The 17,672-nt window shown below is 50.4% G+C and overlaps 1 protein-coding gene across 4 annotated transcripts in view; it reads right to left on the reverse strand.

Annotated features, from left to right (window-relative positions):
* The window catches only part of Syt6 (synaptotagmin 6), a 57,825-nt gene that overhangs the window by 28,394 nt on the left and 11,759 nt on the right, over positions 1–17,672 (reverse strand). For all 4 annotated transcript variants that reach the window (XM_026394174.2, XM_026394177.2, XM_077791422.1 and 1 more), the window contains one exon: positions 15,650–16,208. In XM_026394174.2, coding sequence (XP_026249959.2) covers positions 15,650–16,208 — 559 coding nt within the window. The remainder of the gene's footprint in view (positions 1–15,649; positions 16,209–17,672) is intronic.

The raw sequence follows: 17,672 nt of genomic DNA on the forward strand, positions 1-17,672 counted from the left end.
GCTGAAGGCAGGGTTTAGTTGAACCTGTCCCTGCTACTAAGTTCACTAGGGAGCCCACCTGCAGAAGAGGGATAGGTAGTGACTCTAGGACTCACCCAGTTAGGTTGTTAGTCCCCTGTGAGATTACAGGGCTCTGCAGAATTTGGTTTTTATTTTGTTTTGGTTTTTGGTACCAGGGATTGAACTCAGGGGCACTTGGCCATTGTATTTTATTTAGAGATAGGGTCTCACTGAATTGCTTAGTGCCTTGCTTTTTTTTGCCGAGGCTGGCTTTGAACTCACATCCTCATGCCTCAGCCTCCCGAGCCACTGGGATTACAGGTGTGCTCCAGAGAGTCTTTAGGATGTCTCCATCACATCATCTGAGAGGAGACCAATGGCCCGTCCCACTCCTAACATCTCAGGGAACCCAAAGCTTCACTGAGGGTAAATGGGCAGTGGCCATGTCCTCTGTGAGAGTCTGACCTGGGGGCCATCAGACCTCTGAACCCCACGGCCTGCCCCCAGCCAGCACACCTCCCGATCTTCTTCCCTCTCTTCTCCACACCACATCCTTCCCTTCTTTCCAGGATTCTTCCAGAATCTCTTAATCCTGGAAAATTCCAGGCCTAAGCCAGCCAAGGCACCAACCCCCTCTCGCAGTCCAGAGTAGATTCCTGTCCCCGCGGCACTCATATGACTTTCTCAGCCACAGACGTTCTCTGGGTATTATCAAAATGTTAATCACGGTGTCCTTGGGAGAGTGGGCATTTCTTTTTCTTTTTTATTTTCTTTCTTTTTTTTATATCTGTATTTTCTAACATATCTAAAACAAAGTATAATAGTTTGCCTTGAGGCCAAGCAGGGTAAAATATATATTAGAGTGATACAGCATTTTGAAAAACTGCCCTGTTTGGGTTCTCTGCTCTATTACTTTAAAACCATGTGACTCCAGGGAATTTCCCTAGCTTTCCTCATCTATAAAATGGAAATACTGACTTCTTACTGTATTGATAAGGTTACACGAGATCATCTACTTGGAAAATTATCTACAAACACATTAGGTATGGGAGCAATAGACTGGGGCAAGAACCCAGGTAGTTCCTGGGTCTTGTTGAGATTTTATTGCATCCTAATCACAACCCTGCAATGGAGGTTATTTTTCATATGTGACTACTGAGGAAACAGAGAGGTGATGTGATTTTCTGGGGTCACACAGCAGGGGCAGGCTTCAAGCCCTGGTCTCCTGTCTCCAAGCCCTGCCTCCCTGCAGGTTTCTAGAGGGCTGGCCCTGAGTCTGTCCCAAATCCAACTGCTTTGCTGGCCTCCTGGATACTGACCCATAGCCTGGCTGAATGTGTGGCCCTGAACAGTTCTATCCCTTATCAGTGTCTCAGCTTCCCCAGGAGTGAGACAGAGATCACTGTCATCCTTCTTTTTCAAACAGAATCCAAGGTGACACAGTTTCAAACTTACAACCATCCTTCTAGGTATTAATAAGCGGCACAGTCTTTAGAGGGCAAGATCTTCTCTTCCAAATGCAGTTTCTTATGAGAACCAAAAAGTGTCCCTCTGGGGTGGGTGGGGGGGTGTAGCTGGAGTCCTCTGGCGGGGGAGGAAGGAGTGACAGTCAAACAGGGTAGAATTGGAGCAAGGTCCTCCCAGCTCCCCGGGGTGTGCCGGATCTGGCGTGTGTGCTGTGTGCGTGAGTGCGCTCCTGTACCCACACGCCTGGGACTGCCAGGGGTCTGGCTCCAGCTGGCTGGACTCCAGGTGGGCAGCAGGGGACGGTGCTGAGATTCTCCTTTCCTATCTCATGCAGGAGGAAAGAGTTGAGCCAGAGTGACTCTGGTAAAGATTTCCCAAATAGGGTTGGGGGGGGGGTGGCGGGGGGATATTTTTCCTTAGGGAACACTCACTCTCTAAAGAGAGCTGGGTATCTGCCCAGGCTTGGATGGGATTTATTAAAAAAAAAAAAAAAAAAAAAAAAAGCCCTGTCAGCAGGACTTGGAATTAGGAAGGCCTTCTCTCCTCCTTTCCCCCTGGCCTCTTTTTCTCCTCCAACCTATCAAAAAAAGCCCAGAAACAGAAACAAGAACGTTCAGTCCTGGTGATTTCCTATTCAAGCCTCTGCAGAGCCCTGACCCTTCAGAATGGCCTGCCCTCCCGGGAGGCTAGGGCTCTGCACGCTCCTCCAGGGGCCTCTGCGTGCTCAGCCCTCGGTCACTCTGGGCCCCTGGGTTCCTGCTCTGGTGTTACTCTGACGTGCTGATCCTGGTGAGGGGCCGGGCGGGGCTCCTTACAGGATCTTTCAGGAGTGACTCAGCCCGGAGACACTTTGTGACAAGGTGGCATTTTCAAGCGAGTGCCTCCAGTCACAAAGCCAGCTCTGTCCCCAGCTCCTCAAGGGAAAAGCATCTCACAGTTTGTCAGGACACGTCACAGAGCTGCCTTCCTCTCTGGAAGTTGGGCCGCTCCTAGCACGGGGCCCAGTGTGTCACCTGGATGAGTCCATCAAAGGCTCCCCAAGGGAGGGGGCTGCCTGCCCCAAGCCAGTGCTCTGGCTTGCCTTCCTGGGGGCAGCAAGAGGTTTCAGAGAAGGCTGACCTGGTGGGGAGCCCCACCTCTCTCCATGGGTGTCCCCCCATAGGGTTTCCTCCTTGGTTCAGGCTTCCCCTTCCATCCTGCCCTGCACCCTTATTCAAACGTCAATGCTAGGGTGGACCCAACTCTTCCTCTAGGTTCCCCTCGCACCCCTGGAACAGCCTGGCCATGTAAATACCTCCTCTCAATACTCCTGGTGACCAGGGGAATCGTACCGAGTGCCAGTCATGCAGCGGGGACACCTTCACAGGCCCCTCCCTGGGGTCTTCCGGGAGACTCTCTGCCCATTTCCGGGGAAGGGCACCCTTTCTTTCCCCCCATGGGAAGCCTGTCTCCTTCGTGACAGAGACCCCACCCAGTCCTCCCACCTGGCTGGGGTCCCCTTGGCCTTATTCTGGTAGAAAGGACCGGTTCATTCCCAGCCGGCTGGAAGAACAGGGAGGGCACGGTGGAAAGCAGCTTCCTCCTTTTCCTCTGGGGGGCAGCCCCCCCAACATTTCCCTTGAAGAGAGGCCCTCCCTGCCTGTGCAGGGAAATGGCGCTTCATAGCACCACAGAATGACAATGGCCCTAGCCAATTTTAGAGAAAAGAAGCCAAGTGTCATTAAAAACCACGACTGCCTTCTACTGAGGGGAGAGGATGGACAGACAAGACAGTCCCCACTCCACTGCCCCTGAGGAAGACAGTGATTCACCAAACACCTTGTGGCATTTGACTATGGAGGATGGGGCTGGGACTAAGCCTGGGCTGGGGCCAGAGAGGACTAAATGACCCTGAGCAATTGAAAGAGTGGCCTTGTATGTTTATTCGTTTGGTCTTGAGGTCTGGGCCTTGGGAAGGTGGAGAAGAGCCCACAGGGTAATGGAGGGGGCACTCTCTGGGGCCAGAGCCAGGGCAGTCCACCGTGCCACCAGGCAGTGGGTGCTGGTCCTAGCACATGGCCTCACATGTCACTTAGGTGAGATAAACCCCCATCTCCCATCACAATAGACCTTCGGATAGGTGCTGGGACTTCCTGTGTGTGGCTTGGGGTGTGTGGCGCTGGGTTTATATCCCCTGACTGGGTCAGTGAAGAAGAGCCTTCAGAGGCCAAGAAAATGATGACGTTTCGCAAGAAGCAGAAAATGGGAGCCGGAAGGGACTGGGAACATAGGGGAACACCAGGCGGAGGCAGGAATCTTGGGAGAGTCTTAGCCAGCTCTCCAGAGGTGGAACAGAGAAGGGTTTCAGAGCCCCCCTTTGACTCATGCCACCCTCATGCAAGGGTGGCCTGGATTGCCTCATCTGGAAACTGGAGACCTTACCAAAACCTACCCTGCGGGGCGGTGGCGAGGATTACACATAAATAATGGCAAGTGCAGCCTGGCACAGGCAGCCGAGCAGCCCCTGCTGACATCTTGCTCAACCAGCAATTGTCATTCTGCACACAAACTGTCATCTGTGTTTGTTCTCTCACCCCCTCCTGGTCTCACCTCCACTCCAACCACCCCAGATGCACTCAGGCGCCTGTGCTGTGTTGACAGCATGGAACAGCTCCTGCAGAAACCAGTCCCCAAGTCCAGGACGTTGGCGAACTCCAAGCTGGGTCAAGTACAGACCGTCATCAGCAGGGTGGGACGCTAAGGCGACAGACATGGAAGTCTTCTGAGGTGACCATTGCTATTTCTCAGTCCTGCAAGACTAAGAGCAATACCAGTCTGGGCTGGCTAGAGACGGGTGGAGGCTTGAACATCTTGCCTGGCGCCCTGTCCCATGGGCTGCCGCCTATTCCAATTCCCTCGTCCCAAGGCCACGTGGACTCCACGGATCTCACTCTCTTCCCAGATTCTGAGGCAGCCCTGGAGGGACCCTCAAGGTCTTGGGGACTTTGTCCAGAAAGAAAGACATTAAATATTCATGGAGAATGAGTAGGTGTCAATTCAGACAGGAGAGGAAAAAATGTCTAGAGGGGATGTCTGATGAGGATGAATGAGGGCCAGATGGGCCTGGGGTTGGCCGAGGAACTGGTGGAGAGAGGGACTGGCTGTCACACAAAACACATTTTTCTACATTGTTGCTGACACTAGAAACCACAGAAATATGCTGCTAAGTGGACAAGTTGACCTAGAGTCTACAGCTCGCCCTGTCTCCTTCCTCCACCAAGGTATAAATATTTATGTACAATGGGGAGGTTTTGAGTGAGGGGTTGGCTGGCTCGGTGTCGAGGCCCGTGATGAATGGCCTCTCTTTCCTTCTTGCTTATCCTGCTGACGTGGCTTGTTCTTTGCCTATTTCCTGTTCTAGCAGACCTCACTTAGGTGGAGCAGAGGGACGTAGAGTTGGCTCTGTACAGGTTCTTTGGCACGTCAGCTCAGGGGCTCCGCTGGCCTCTCCTAAATAAGACGGAGGGGTAGATGGGCGCCGCCCAGAACAAAGGCAGTGGCAGTGCATGTCGGGGTCCCTGGGAGGACACGGGGAGGAGTAAAGGAGTAAGTAAAAACAAAACAGGGCAGAAGAACACCCTCTAAAAGCCTAGGGCCAAAGCAGGCAGGACAAAGGGCACTGATTGGGACTCATGGGACCTAGGTCCAAGGTCCAAGTTTGCATCAAATCACTGAGCCACCTGGGCAAGCTGTGTGACATCTCTGCTCTTAACTCACTCATCTGTGGCAGGTAAAAATGTTGGACTCATAGCATCTGAGTCCAAGAACATGAGAAGCTCCTGGGGAAGGACCCAAGTGCTCCCAAGTCAGTCACTATTCTGGTCACAGTTACCCCCCATGACCCTAGTCTCTCTGAATTGCTGCTGATCCAGGGCATTCCCTTCTCCCCCGAATGAATCCTGGAGTTGAAATATCCGTGACAGGGTCCAGAGGGGATACTGGGCTATCGCATCCCTTGGGACCAAATAATTTCTCTCCAGGAGAAAATGTCACTGTGTGTTATCAGGTGACGGAAGCCACAGGCAGGTGCATGTGCTCTTGGCGGCGAGATGGGGGGGGGGGATACAGAAAGCGCACCCAAGCTGGAGCATAGATTCCCATTGATGCATGAGCTTGTGGCCTTAATGATTTCATTCATTCTCTTGTAAGGGAAAGATGAGATATTTACGCCATAGAGAAATATCTATCTTTCAGCAGGAGAAAGAAAGAGGGCTCACTGGGCTGGGGGCAGGGCAGAGGACACTTGCCCTGCCGGCTCCTCTGTGGCCAGCTGTGAGGGGAGGGGGAGGGGAGCCAGTGCTGGGGCCCAGTTGTCAGTGGGAGCCACGTTCAGCCACGAGCTCCCTCGCTCCCGCAGGCAGTGGAGCTGTCTGAATGCTCAGGGACTCATCAAGGCAGAGAGGAGCTGTCTCCACTGTTCTGAGCCCCTGGCTGTTGTGCGGCCACTTCCTCTGAAGCTGAAGGGAAGGACCGACTGAGAAAGGCCAAGTTTAGAAACGACTTAAATAAGAACACCTAGGGCCAGTGGAGTGGTTATCAAGCTGCTCTGCTTCAGGCCAGGTCAGAGCCCTGTCTGGACCAATTAGCCTTGTTTTCCAACCCCACACGGGAAACATTTAACCCTATGTGCCCCAGGATGGTGACTGTCCCAAATGGCCCAAGTGAGGAGGTGTGGGTGCGTGGGTGCACACCCATGGCTCTGCAGGAGGAAGAGCTCAGGGACGTGGAAACCCCTGCTTGTGGTGGGCACTCTGCTCTTGGAGCTGTGGCCCATCTTCTGAACCCACCCACCATGGCAGGGGGACCCTGGTGAAGGCTGCTCCTATGATGGAGCCCTGCCCCCACATCTCTTCTCTTTCCCTTTCTGGATTTTCAGAAACCCTTTTCTAGAAAAGGATTTCTTGGTCCCTTGGGCAGTCCCGGAAAAGTCAAGGTCCAGTTGGCTTTAGGAACTGGGGCTGGATGCCATGAGCCACTTTTCCAGGACCTGAGCTCTGAGTTGCCAGGGGTAGAAGGAATACACGGTGGGGAGAGAGAGAGGGGTGCTGGAGGAAAGAAAAGCAATTCAGAGAATAATGAGGATAATGAGGCCAGGCCTGAGGGAGTAGGGGGGTAAATGAGCATCCAGCTAAGGCAATCGGCAGCCATCAGCTCCCGCTGAGCAGCAAGTAAACAAGGGGGAGTTGGAGTCCCATCCGTGACAGGGAGGCTTCTTCTGATTTTGATGGTGGTGGGGAGCCAGGGGCTGGGTCTGGAGGGCCTCTGCCAGGCCTTGCTGGGTTGCTCAAAGAGCAGAGCTGGGCAGAGCTGGCCATCTGCATGCATTATTCAGTATGCTCTGGGTACAGGGCTGGGCCCTGGAGAGCAGTCTCCACAGCTCAGGGTTGGCCGCCCAGGCAGCTTTGCTCCCTGGGCACCTCCTGGGGCTTCCATTGACCCTGATTTCTCCTGCAGGCCTCTTTTGGAAAACTCTCTCTTTGCTTCAATTCTGGTATGGTCCTTCATGGGAGTCCAGGCACTTGGGAATTTAAGGTAGAATTCTAGGGATACTGAGGTCTTGCTACAAAATCCGCATGGAATGGGATATCTTGGCCTGAGTGGCTGTGACTGTGCTCAGGGTGCCCACTGTCCCTGTCCCAACCTTCTCCCCGGGGAATAGCCCATTCTTAGAAATGTCCCCGTTGGCACACTGCAAAGTCAACCTTCCTAGACCTTTCTGTCTTGTCTCAAAAGGCTGCCCTCTCCAGACTCTAGACTCTACATCCAGCTTCCTGCTTAACATCTCCACCTGGATGTCCAAAAGGTAGCTGAAATATAGCATGTCCAAATCTGAGCTCCTGATCTTCCTCCCCAAATGGGTTCTCTAGGATTTTCTTTTCTTTTCTTTTGGTATGAAGGATTGTACTCAGGGGCTCTTAACCACTGAGGCACAACCCCAGCCCCTTTTTTTTGTATTTTATTTAGAGACAGGATCTCACAGAGTTTCTTAGGGCCTCACAAAGTTGCTGAAGCTGGCTTTGAACTTGCAATCCTCCTGCCTCAGCCTCCCAAGCTGCAGGGATTACAGGCATGCACCACTGCACCCAGTTCAATTTTCTAACCCAATGAACATCCATTCCATCTTGAGCTGCTCAGGCTAAAAATCTTGATTCTTTTTCTCTTTCCCTGTACCTTAGGCCCTATCTTCAATCTGTCAGCAAATCCTCCTGATTCTACTTTCAAAATATATTCCAGAAATCCGCCGCACCTCATACCTCTACCAGCATCTCTATTCCAGTCGCTCCCAGCTGAGTTCCTGCCTGTGAGTTCATTCCTCACTTGCCAGCTCGAGAGAGCTTTTTAAAGTTTTGGCTCTTCAGAGCCTTACAAACTCTCCTGCTCCCTTTCCCTTCTCACTTCATCTGTTACTCTCTCTCCTCCTCCACCCTTTTTGGCTTCAGCCATGCAGGTCCCCTGACTGATCTTTGAACATCCAAGTGCCCTCCCACCTCCGGGTCTTTGCATTTGTCTTTCTCTCTGCCTGGACCTCTGATGGCTCTCTACTCCCCATCTTTCAGGTCTGCTCAAATGGCAGAAGCTCCATTTGAGCAAGGGCCTTGCTTACTGCCACGTCCCCAGTGCCTGGGCTGTGCTCGGGACCTAGAAGATGCTCAGAGAGCTCATTGTCGAATGAGTAGTTCTGGATTGTCACTTCCTTAACTCCCTCAGTTCCCTTTCCTCTTGGACTTCCTCCTGCTTGATACTCTATGCTGGCCACCCCTCTTCCTTCCTCTTTCTGACAGTGGGTGTTCCTCCGAGCTCAGCTCTTGTTCCTGAATTCTCCTCCTGCCATCTGTATGCCCCAACCCACTCACTCCCTCTCCCAGCTTTAGTAGTCACCTCTATCTCCCCTTATTCCTTCTAATGTGATTTAAATAATTGTGTTTCTTTGATAATATTTTTGCTTGCTCTGAAAATTCTGTTCAAGTGGAAGCTTCTTGAGAGCAAGGACTACGTATTGTGTCCCTTCAAAACCCAATGGCTCTAGGACCTGAGGGTGTTCTTTGAGGGTGCATGGAAGATATCATGCTTCCCTCCTGCTTCCCCCCTGGTCAGGAAAGACCTGGGAGCCTGAGGTCTGAACTGGGCTCTTTAAAGGCACAGCATCAGCTGCTGGTCATTGACAGCATCTGGGAGGCCTCATCCCAGGGTGATTCAGTGAGTCTCAGTGCATCAATTAGCCAGTTCTTCGTCTCTGCTTGAAAACTCTTTCATGGCCACTCCTGGATCTCACTTGACTTATGTGGGTGTGAAAAGAGGAAAAAGGTGAAAGGGCAATTTTTTTTCCAGGAGATCTCCCTCCCTTTAGCATGATGGGGCAGTGAGGACCTGCCTGTCCCCAGCACAATAGAGCCACTTTCCCACCTTGCCCGTCAGAGTGAGGCTGTGAAGACAGGACTGAAGTTGAAGACACTCTGTTCCCAGCCCGGTGCCTGGTACACAGTGATTACCTGGCAAGCAGTTTCTATACAACGAAAAGAAATCCAATCTTATGTGATAGAGGTGCTCTCTAGATCCTTCTCCTAAACCAAAGAAAATAGAGAAACATATTTCCCTATCTCTGTACCCCATGTTTCTCTCTCTCTCTCTCTCTCTCTCTCTCTCTCTCTCTCTCTCTCTCTCTCTCTCTCTCTCTCCTTCACTCCACTTCCTGCCCAAACACTTTCCTTCTCTAGAAACTTTTCCAGACCAATCTCATCTGACTGTTTCTTTTCTCCATTTCTTCTAAACACTCTGCACAGGGAATGGAGTATAGTCGCTTGCGTAACTGTGTTATAAGCACTTGGAATCCATCTGCCTGAAAGCGTGTACTCCATGTCTGAGGGGCCCAGAGGTCACTGAGCGTATTATACAGTTCCTGTTAGCCTGGGCCCTCCGTGATGGGGCTCTTTCTTTTCTGCTCTTTTCATAGCCTGGCCCACCATTCTGTATTCGACAAGTGTTCAATGATGCAACTGACCGGTACATAGTTGGCATGCAATAAATGTTTGTCAAGAGAGAGGATTGAATGTTAAACCCAAGATGCACACAGGAAGAATGCTGGGAAAAAGGTAAAGGAATACCAGTGTCAGCACAATTGCAGGTCCCTAAAATGACCCTATTTTGAGACAAATGAGGGAAGCTAACCAGCCACAAGGAAAACCCAAGACGTTCTTCTGAACCCCTTGATGAACTGCACAATTTCAGTATCTATTTTCTGTCTCAAGAGCAAAGTAACCATGCTGCCCTCTGGCCATGCAAAGCTCTGTGGAAGACCTGGGTTCAAATTTTGTCTCTACAGCTCTCTGATGATACTGGCTATGTCACTTAACCTTGAACCTTCATTTCCATATTTACATATAAAGGACCATCATAAGGGTTTGGTGAGGATGAAACCTGATAAAGAGCATGCTCTTGGCACCTAGTAGGAGCTTAGTAAGTAATGATCCACATATTCCTGGCACATGGGGGATCCAAAAGGAGGCAGGTGGGAGGGGACTGAGCTCCAGTGTAGGACTGCCTCAGGGGAAAAGAAAGCAAGTTTGTTGGTGGGGACTCCTTTATGGGCGGACACTTCTGGAGGACATTCCCCAAGGGCTCCAGGAGAGGACTGATTCACCAACACTGAAGAGGGGAGAGGGTATGGCTAGAAATTCTGCCCACTGACCTATCAAGAACTTTTCAGTGGGACAAGCTGAGGGAAGGTAAGAATCTCAGAACTTGGGAGATAGTTTAATAGGGAGGGGAAATCACTTTTCTAAGGTCACATAGAGAATGCAGGTCCTAAGCTAAGACAAGAAATAAAACAAGAACACAGTAGTCCTCCTTTATCTGTGGTTTCCCTTTCTGTGGTTTCAGCTACTCACAGTTAACCACAGTCCAGAAATATTAAATGGAAAATTCCAGAAATGAACAATTCATAAGTTTCAAGTTGCATGCCAGTTAGAGTAGCCTGGTGATAGCTTGCTGTCCAACTCTAGCGTATCCACACTTTATACACTATCCACCCGTGAGTGACTTAGTAGCTATCTTGGTTATCACATAGACTGGTGTGGTACTACAGTGCTAGTGTCTAAGTAAACCCTATTTTACTTAATAATGGCCACAAGCCCAAGAGTACTGATGCTGTTGATTTTATCACAGTATATTGTTATTGTTCTATTTTATCATTGTTATTAAGAGTCCTGTGCCTAATTTGTAAACTTAACTTTCTCATAGGTATATATATTTACAGGGGGGGAAAAACATAGTATATATAGTGTTGCGTACTCTCCAAGGTTTCAGGCATCCATTGGAGATCTCCAAATGTACCCCTTTGCATAAGGGGTGACTACTGAGATACTATCTAACAACCAGGTGGTCTGAACTGACATGGAAAGTCAGGCCTGAGAGTGGTAGAGAAGGGACCCACAGGCTGAGCCAGCAGGAAAGCATTAGGAGAAGAGGGCTCAGCCGGCCCCCTGGTCATCCCAGGTGGATTGTATATTACATTTTATGTACCCCCTATAATACCACTGGGCTCGATACCATTATCATCTCCATTTCATTGATGCTGAAACTGAGGCACAGTTCAGATAATGTCCCAGGGTCTCAAACATAGACAACATAAAAGCTAGAATGCAGGGCAGATGTGTCTGGCACCAAAGACTGGGCTCTTTCTGCACTGTTCTGCTCATTCCCAGACCAGAAGCTATTTCACCACCCAAGGCTTCTCTTCCTCCCTACAGACCCTGAGTCTAGACTCTCAGGAAGTATACAGAGCACTTTGCCACACCCACCAACCCCTACCCTACACACACACACACACACACACACACACACATGTGCACGCACTCATGCACCTTCTAACCTGGGGTGGGGGGCATGGCAAGGCAGGAAGCTGGCCGAGTCCATTAGCACCACCAAGCACAACACATATTTATGGCACCAATTACAGCCTTCACCTCCGGCCGCAGTGAAGGCGCAGGAACGGCGACAAGAATAGTTGTGTGCACTGGGGTCTGAGGCCTCTGTAGCAATAACTACAAGATTACAGAGATGTTAGCAAATCCCAGTGACGGCAGCTCTATTGTAATGATAAATCTGCAGCTTTATGTAGGAATAATGAGATGGGGGCAGAAGTGGTGGGGGAGGGGGAGAGCAGGGTGATGTTAGCCAGTCAAGGCTCTGGTTGAAGAGACATGGCACCTTTCTGGAAATGTCCAGGTCACACCACCAGGCAGGAGAGAGTGCGGCAGCTTCAGGGCAACCCTGCGCAGGGCTGGAACGAGCGCCATGGATTCACTTATTTCCTTCTTAAGATGAGCGTCTTGATTCAGTGGAAGACCACAGGCCTCCAATCCGATCGCACCAGCAGACCTGCTTGCCTGCTTTTCGCCCGCTGGCGGGTGCTGTATATTAATTAAGTGCTAGGCTGCCTGGGCTTCCCTCCAGAACAGCCTGAAGGTGAGGAGGCCAGGGTTCCTCTCTTGTGGCTTCAGATCTGCAATTAACAAAGAGCTAGACGACTCCTCACATGGTTACTTCCCCGTCCCTAGCCTTGACGCTCAAAAATGTTCAGTGGCTGACAGAAACAAGACCAATGCAACTTCATACCAATGCCAGTACTAGGGCAGCGACCTGCCTGGATCCACATGCCAGGCTGAAGCTGGCTCTTGTGGCACTCATGAACCACAGAGCAGCCTCCTGAGGCCTGATTCTCACAGTGCCTCTCTTGGACAGCTTGTGGGTCCTCTGTGTTGGTCCAGATTACCTGATCTTTGGTTAGTCTCTACCTAGCTAGTCTCTTTGCCACCCGGGGCCACCCCGTGCCTCTAAAGAGATGCACAGGCAGGTTCCCTCCCCGCCAAGCCTTGCTCTACCCATTTGCAAAATACTACTGAGCCGCTCCTCCAGGAAGCTTCCCCAGGGTGACTCCACCCGAGTCCAGCTGCTTCTTCCTGATGCTCTTCTTGGACAGCATTTTAACTGAACTAAATGAGTCATCAGTCATTCAACAAGAGTGTGCTGAGTTCTTAGGCTCAGAGAACATACAAGAGAGAGCCACCATAGGACAGAGTCGTGCCTGAATCCTCCACAGGGACTCAGGTCTCCAAGACTGAGTATGATGGGGTATCTCCTTGGGACACAGAGGATACATAAGAGAGGTGGTGAGTGCAGGAGGCTACAGAGAGACTTTAAAAGGTGCAATGGTTTGGGCTGGACACAGGTGGGGGATAGGTTGGCCTAACAGCGCCCTTGTGAGCAAGAGGCAAGAAGCAGGAATGATGGGCATGTTGAGAACCAGGCTGACTGAGGCAGAAGAGCTGCCATTCAGAGCTCAGGTCCAAAGTATAGCTCCAGGGACACAATCAGGTCCACAGGAGATATAGGTGCCCACTTTCTGTTGCATCCATCTGTCCCCCACAGCACTGGCTACAGGATTTCATACATACTTAGGGCTCACATCATTCCTAGTGACTGTGACTTGGGTCTCCCTGGTTCCAAAATAATTACATTTTCACACTCTGCACCACAAAGCAGGTAAAAGTACCAGTGTATTAGTATCCTTTTCCAACTCTGCTGGAGTCCTCGCCTGCCAGAGTTTGAGCCTATTCCTAAGGACAATGCTGGTGGGGCTGCAGGCAGGAGGGCCCAGGGGACTCACCTCAGGAGGAATCTCCAGCTCAGACAGACTGCAAGCGAGATAGGCGTGTGAGCCTGGTCCCCGGCTCTGCAGCTCTGCAAATGGCTTGGCCTGGACTCAGCTCCTGACTGGAATGCATCCCTTTCTTCTTGGCCTATCAGGTTATTTATACTCATCTTTCTCTACCGATTATAATTCCCTCACCTGGAAGAACTCCCCAGGCTGTCATTGCTCCCGGGGCTCTTGGAACCATACACCATACACAGTATCTGCTGGTTTGCTCTGCCAGCTACCCAACGCACGTTACCTATTATTAAATTCCCGCGGGTCAAAGAGGCTGCCTTCTATCACAGCCCCTCCTTCACCTCCTCAGGACCTCAGGTGGTCTCAGGAGGAGGTCTCTAATGACACTGGCTTGGAGGATGAGGTGGTGAAGATATGTCCAGTGCCCTTTAGGCGATCTGTCTTTTTCTGAAGCTGGGCTGGGGAAGTGGGTTTGGGACAGTGAGTGACAAGGTTCTAGAATGCAGGAAGTTAGGTCCGTGCTTGAGCATGGACTGCCTACTCCAGGACCAAGTTGGTACTCCTGTCTGGAGCAGGGAATAAGAAGGTGGGGACTCCGGCCGGGGACAGAGGAGGCTCCTTGGAAGGTTGAGCAGAGACAGCTCTGCAGCCCCTGAACCTCACAGCCCTGGACATGGCCTCCGTGTGGGAAAATCGAGTTACTCTTCACCTGTCCAGTCACCATAATGAAGCTGCCACCTTAGGAGACACGAGGGAGGAGCGGCACCAGATGTAGACTTCAAAGTGATTTATGTTGCTCCTGGGCCTGGGCAGGCGCACAGCCGCCGTTCAGCCAGCCCCATCTTGCGACCCGTCCGTCTGGCTCCTTGTGTGGGATATCATTTCAGTAAAGCTTACGTGGGGGATGCACAGCGACATTCGGTTGGACTGGTCAAAGTCAGCCCTGGCTCTGAGAATGTCCCCAGACATCCTTCCTGGGGCAGAAGTGGAGTCCCCCACCCTATCTCTCAGAACCAATCAAGATTTGTGCCCTTGATCAATGACAGCAGGGACTGATTTTCCCAGCCTTCCTCCTTACAAATTCAACAAAGATATCGAGTAAGGACTGTCCAAAGGCAGGATCTGCAGACAGAGTAGTCAGCCCTCTAACTCAAATATGGCTCATCCAGGGAGACCCTCAACCAGGCAGAACTCAAGATATTACATAGAACCCATGGGAGCTTGGCAAACATGCACCTGCTCTCAGCCACCCAGGTGGGCTCCAGGGGGCATGTATTAGCTACACTCTCAGGACGTGATACACAGTCTTATCAGCTCAGGGGACTAGAATATGCCATCCACACTTAGTAGGGGCTCTGGGTATGCCTTCTCTAGTTCTCTGTGCCAAGTTTGTCCTCTGTGCTTTTAAAAACCAACTTGAACCTCAACTTTTTGAGACCTTCCCTGGTCAGTTCCAGTTGATTGTGAACAGCCCAGTGTCTACTCTAACATGTGGATTAGCCAAATGCCCCATCTCCCAGACCACCCTGAGAGGATAATGCTGAAGACAAGGGACTGCTGTGTGTAGTCATTAGTGTTGTTCGTTAGATAGATGGTACCATTGCTTTGCTCCTACCATTTTTATAGTAAGAGTTGCCATATGAGGTTGGTACTGTGGCACATGCCTGTAATCCCAGTGACTCAGGAGATTGAGGCAGGAGGATTGCAAGTTCAAGGGCAGCCCAGGCAATTTATAGGGACCCTGAGCAACTTAGTGAGATCAGGTGTCAAATTTAAAAAAAAGAAAGAAAGAAAGATAAGAAAAGGACTAGAGATGTAGCTCAGAGGTACAGCACCCCTGGGTTCAATCCCCAATACAGTTTAAAGTGGAAAAAAAAAAGGGAGGGGGTTCTAAGTCTTGCTTTGGCTAATGACATATGCCACAGCTGCATGGAAGTCTTAAGGAATAATGTATGATTTGCCATATCCTCTTCCTCCTGATGTTTAACTGTGGGAACACACATTGAGATAGAGCCTGGGTTGGCTTGGGTTCCTGAGTAAACTGGGTAGGGCCCCCAGCCAAACTGCAAAGTACATGTAATATGAATGAGAAATAAACCCTGGTCGTCTTAAATCACAAAATCCTGGGATTGTTTGTTGCTGCTGTATAACCTGGCTCATCCTGACTGATAACAACTTGTTCTTGATTGCCTGTTCCCAGTTTCTAATATACATCAGTAGCCTCAGTAGATGTTGCTGGGTGATTCAGTCCACAGGACTGGCCCAATTCTTACCTCTGATCCAGGAGACATGTACAGTTTTCTAGATGGAAAACCTGAGGCTTCGTAAGTAGACGGAACTATCTCAGAACACACAATCGGAATCAAAAGATAAAAACTCCCCTCCCTTCCCACCTCATGGTAGCTCTTCTATCCCCCACCCCACCCAACCCAGAGCTGTGAATCCACAATAGCCAAGGAACAGTGCTCTACTCACACTGGTGGCATACTGGATGTCCTTCCAGATGGAGGTTTCCCGGGACAGGTCAGAGGCCTCAAAGAGGTTGTCCAGGATGACCTCCCCAATCATGTCATGGCGGGAAAAGCGGTCAAAGTCAAAGACACTGAGATGCAGCTTACGGTCAGCCAGCTCCTCATAGGGGACAGGGAAGTGGAAGTTCTCATCAAAGGTGGGGTTCAGGGTCTTGCGGTGCACCCGGGTCTGCAGCTTGCATTTACGGTCAGGCAGGAGGTAGATCTTGACATAAGGGTCAGAGCTTCCACAAAAGTCCTTGGCAGGGAGGTCAAAGGCCTTCAGGATGCGCACGATCAGGGTCTCACTCTCGTAGTCGTAGCGTAGGCTAAAGTTGATCTTCCCACAGCTCTTTGCGGCCTCGGACTTGGCTTCGTCGCCGTCCACTGACTTCTGCTTGTAGAGCTCAGGCTTGATGCGGCCGATGCTGGTGGGCTGTTCGGCCGCGGGTGGCAGCTCATTGCCATAGTCTACGCTGGAGACGTGCATCTGCCGTGGCAGGTGGCGCTTGAAGGACGTGTGCCTGGCGGAGGGGGCAGAAGAGTGTGTCAGGGCTCAGGAGGAGGGGATTCTGACAGACCCAACTGTGTTGGCCCTGGCCCATCCTACCCCTGTGGCTCACCTTTCCTCCCTCTTGCTGATCCCACTTCCCCTCTGCACACACTCTGTGCACAAGGTTGGCTGCAAGCATTTCGTGTCTTAATGTATGTAAAGCAGTTGGAATGGAGCCTGGTGTACAGCAAGTTCAATGAACGTTAGCCATTGTTATCGTAATCATTGTCCCTGCTTTTCTGCCATCTGCTTTCTAGGTTTCTCTCCTAACTTGGCGTAACTGTGGTTCCTCCATGAAGCCATGACCCAGCCTTAGGACCTCTCCTTCTCCCCATCCTCATGATCCTCATCACCAGCAACACCATTTATGATTTACCATAGAGCAGGCAGTAGAGGGGTTAAAAGTACAGGCAGATTGCATCGGTTAATTTTGGCTCTGCCAATTTTCTAGCTATGTGACTTTGGGCAAGTTATTTAACCTCTCTGTAATATAAAAATAAGGATAATAAAAGTAGCAATCATTTAGGATTGCTGTAAGGGTGAAATAGATTAACATATAAAATGCTCAGGACAGGGCCAGGTGTAATAATCAATATATGTATTAGCTCTCATTAATATCACATGGATTCTTTAATGGACACCTCACAACAAACTTGCCTTAGCCCTATTTTACAGTTGGGGAAAGTGAGGTTTAGGGAAGGCAGCCAACTTGCCTGAGGCCATATGACAAACTCTGTCCCTGTGATTGCTAGCACTTTCATTCCTGCCCTTCCAGTCTGAAGACCAGACTCCCTTTTCTTTTGGTTGGTCCCTGGGAGCCTGGAGAGACATTGCAGGGGCTCAGGAATCCACCAGAGCACTAAATTTGTGTAAATACAATTTCTTGTACATGTATGCACCACATCTTTTAAAAGTGTTTTCTGAATTTAGAGTAGGTTTTTAATCACTGTCTGTTGTCGGTATTGTTTTGAATTAAAGGATGTCTTGTGTACAATTGCTGTCATGCAAGGAGCTCTGGAGGGTTTTAAAAGAATCTTCATTCTCAAAATGTTGGCTCTTGTTTTTACTCCCATGCACTGTGGACTGTAGCTATGGGGTTTCACTGACATGTCTTCACACACCATGAATGTTCATGCCTCTGGACCTTTGCATATTCTCTCCCCCCCTGCCTAAAGTTTTTCCTTCTCTTCAAACTCCCAACACCCTGCTACTCCACTCTTATTCCCCCCACATCCACACCTATCCCAAGTGCACACCACATCCACAGCACTCCACCTTAACATTTCCCCTTTAGTGACACCTTTCCTGCCACCCACATCTTCTTTGCATGGATCATGCCCTTTGATTTATTCTTTAGTCAAAGGACACATGCTATCATTCCTGGTCTCTGATCTTCACAGGCTGGAATCTCATGAATGCATCAAAAAAAAAAAGG

Source organism: Urocitellus parryii, chromosome 11, assembly GCF_045843805.1.
Source record: "Urocitellus parryii isolate mUroPar1 chromosome 11, mUroPar1.hap1, whole genome shotgun sequence".
Lineage (NCBI taxonomy): Eukaryota > Metazoa > Chordata > Mammalia > Rodentia > Sciuridae > Urocitellus > Urocitellus parryii.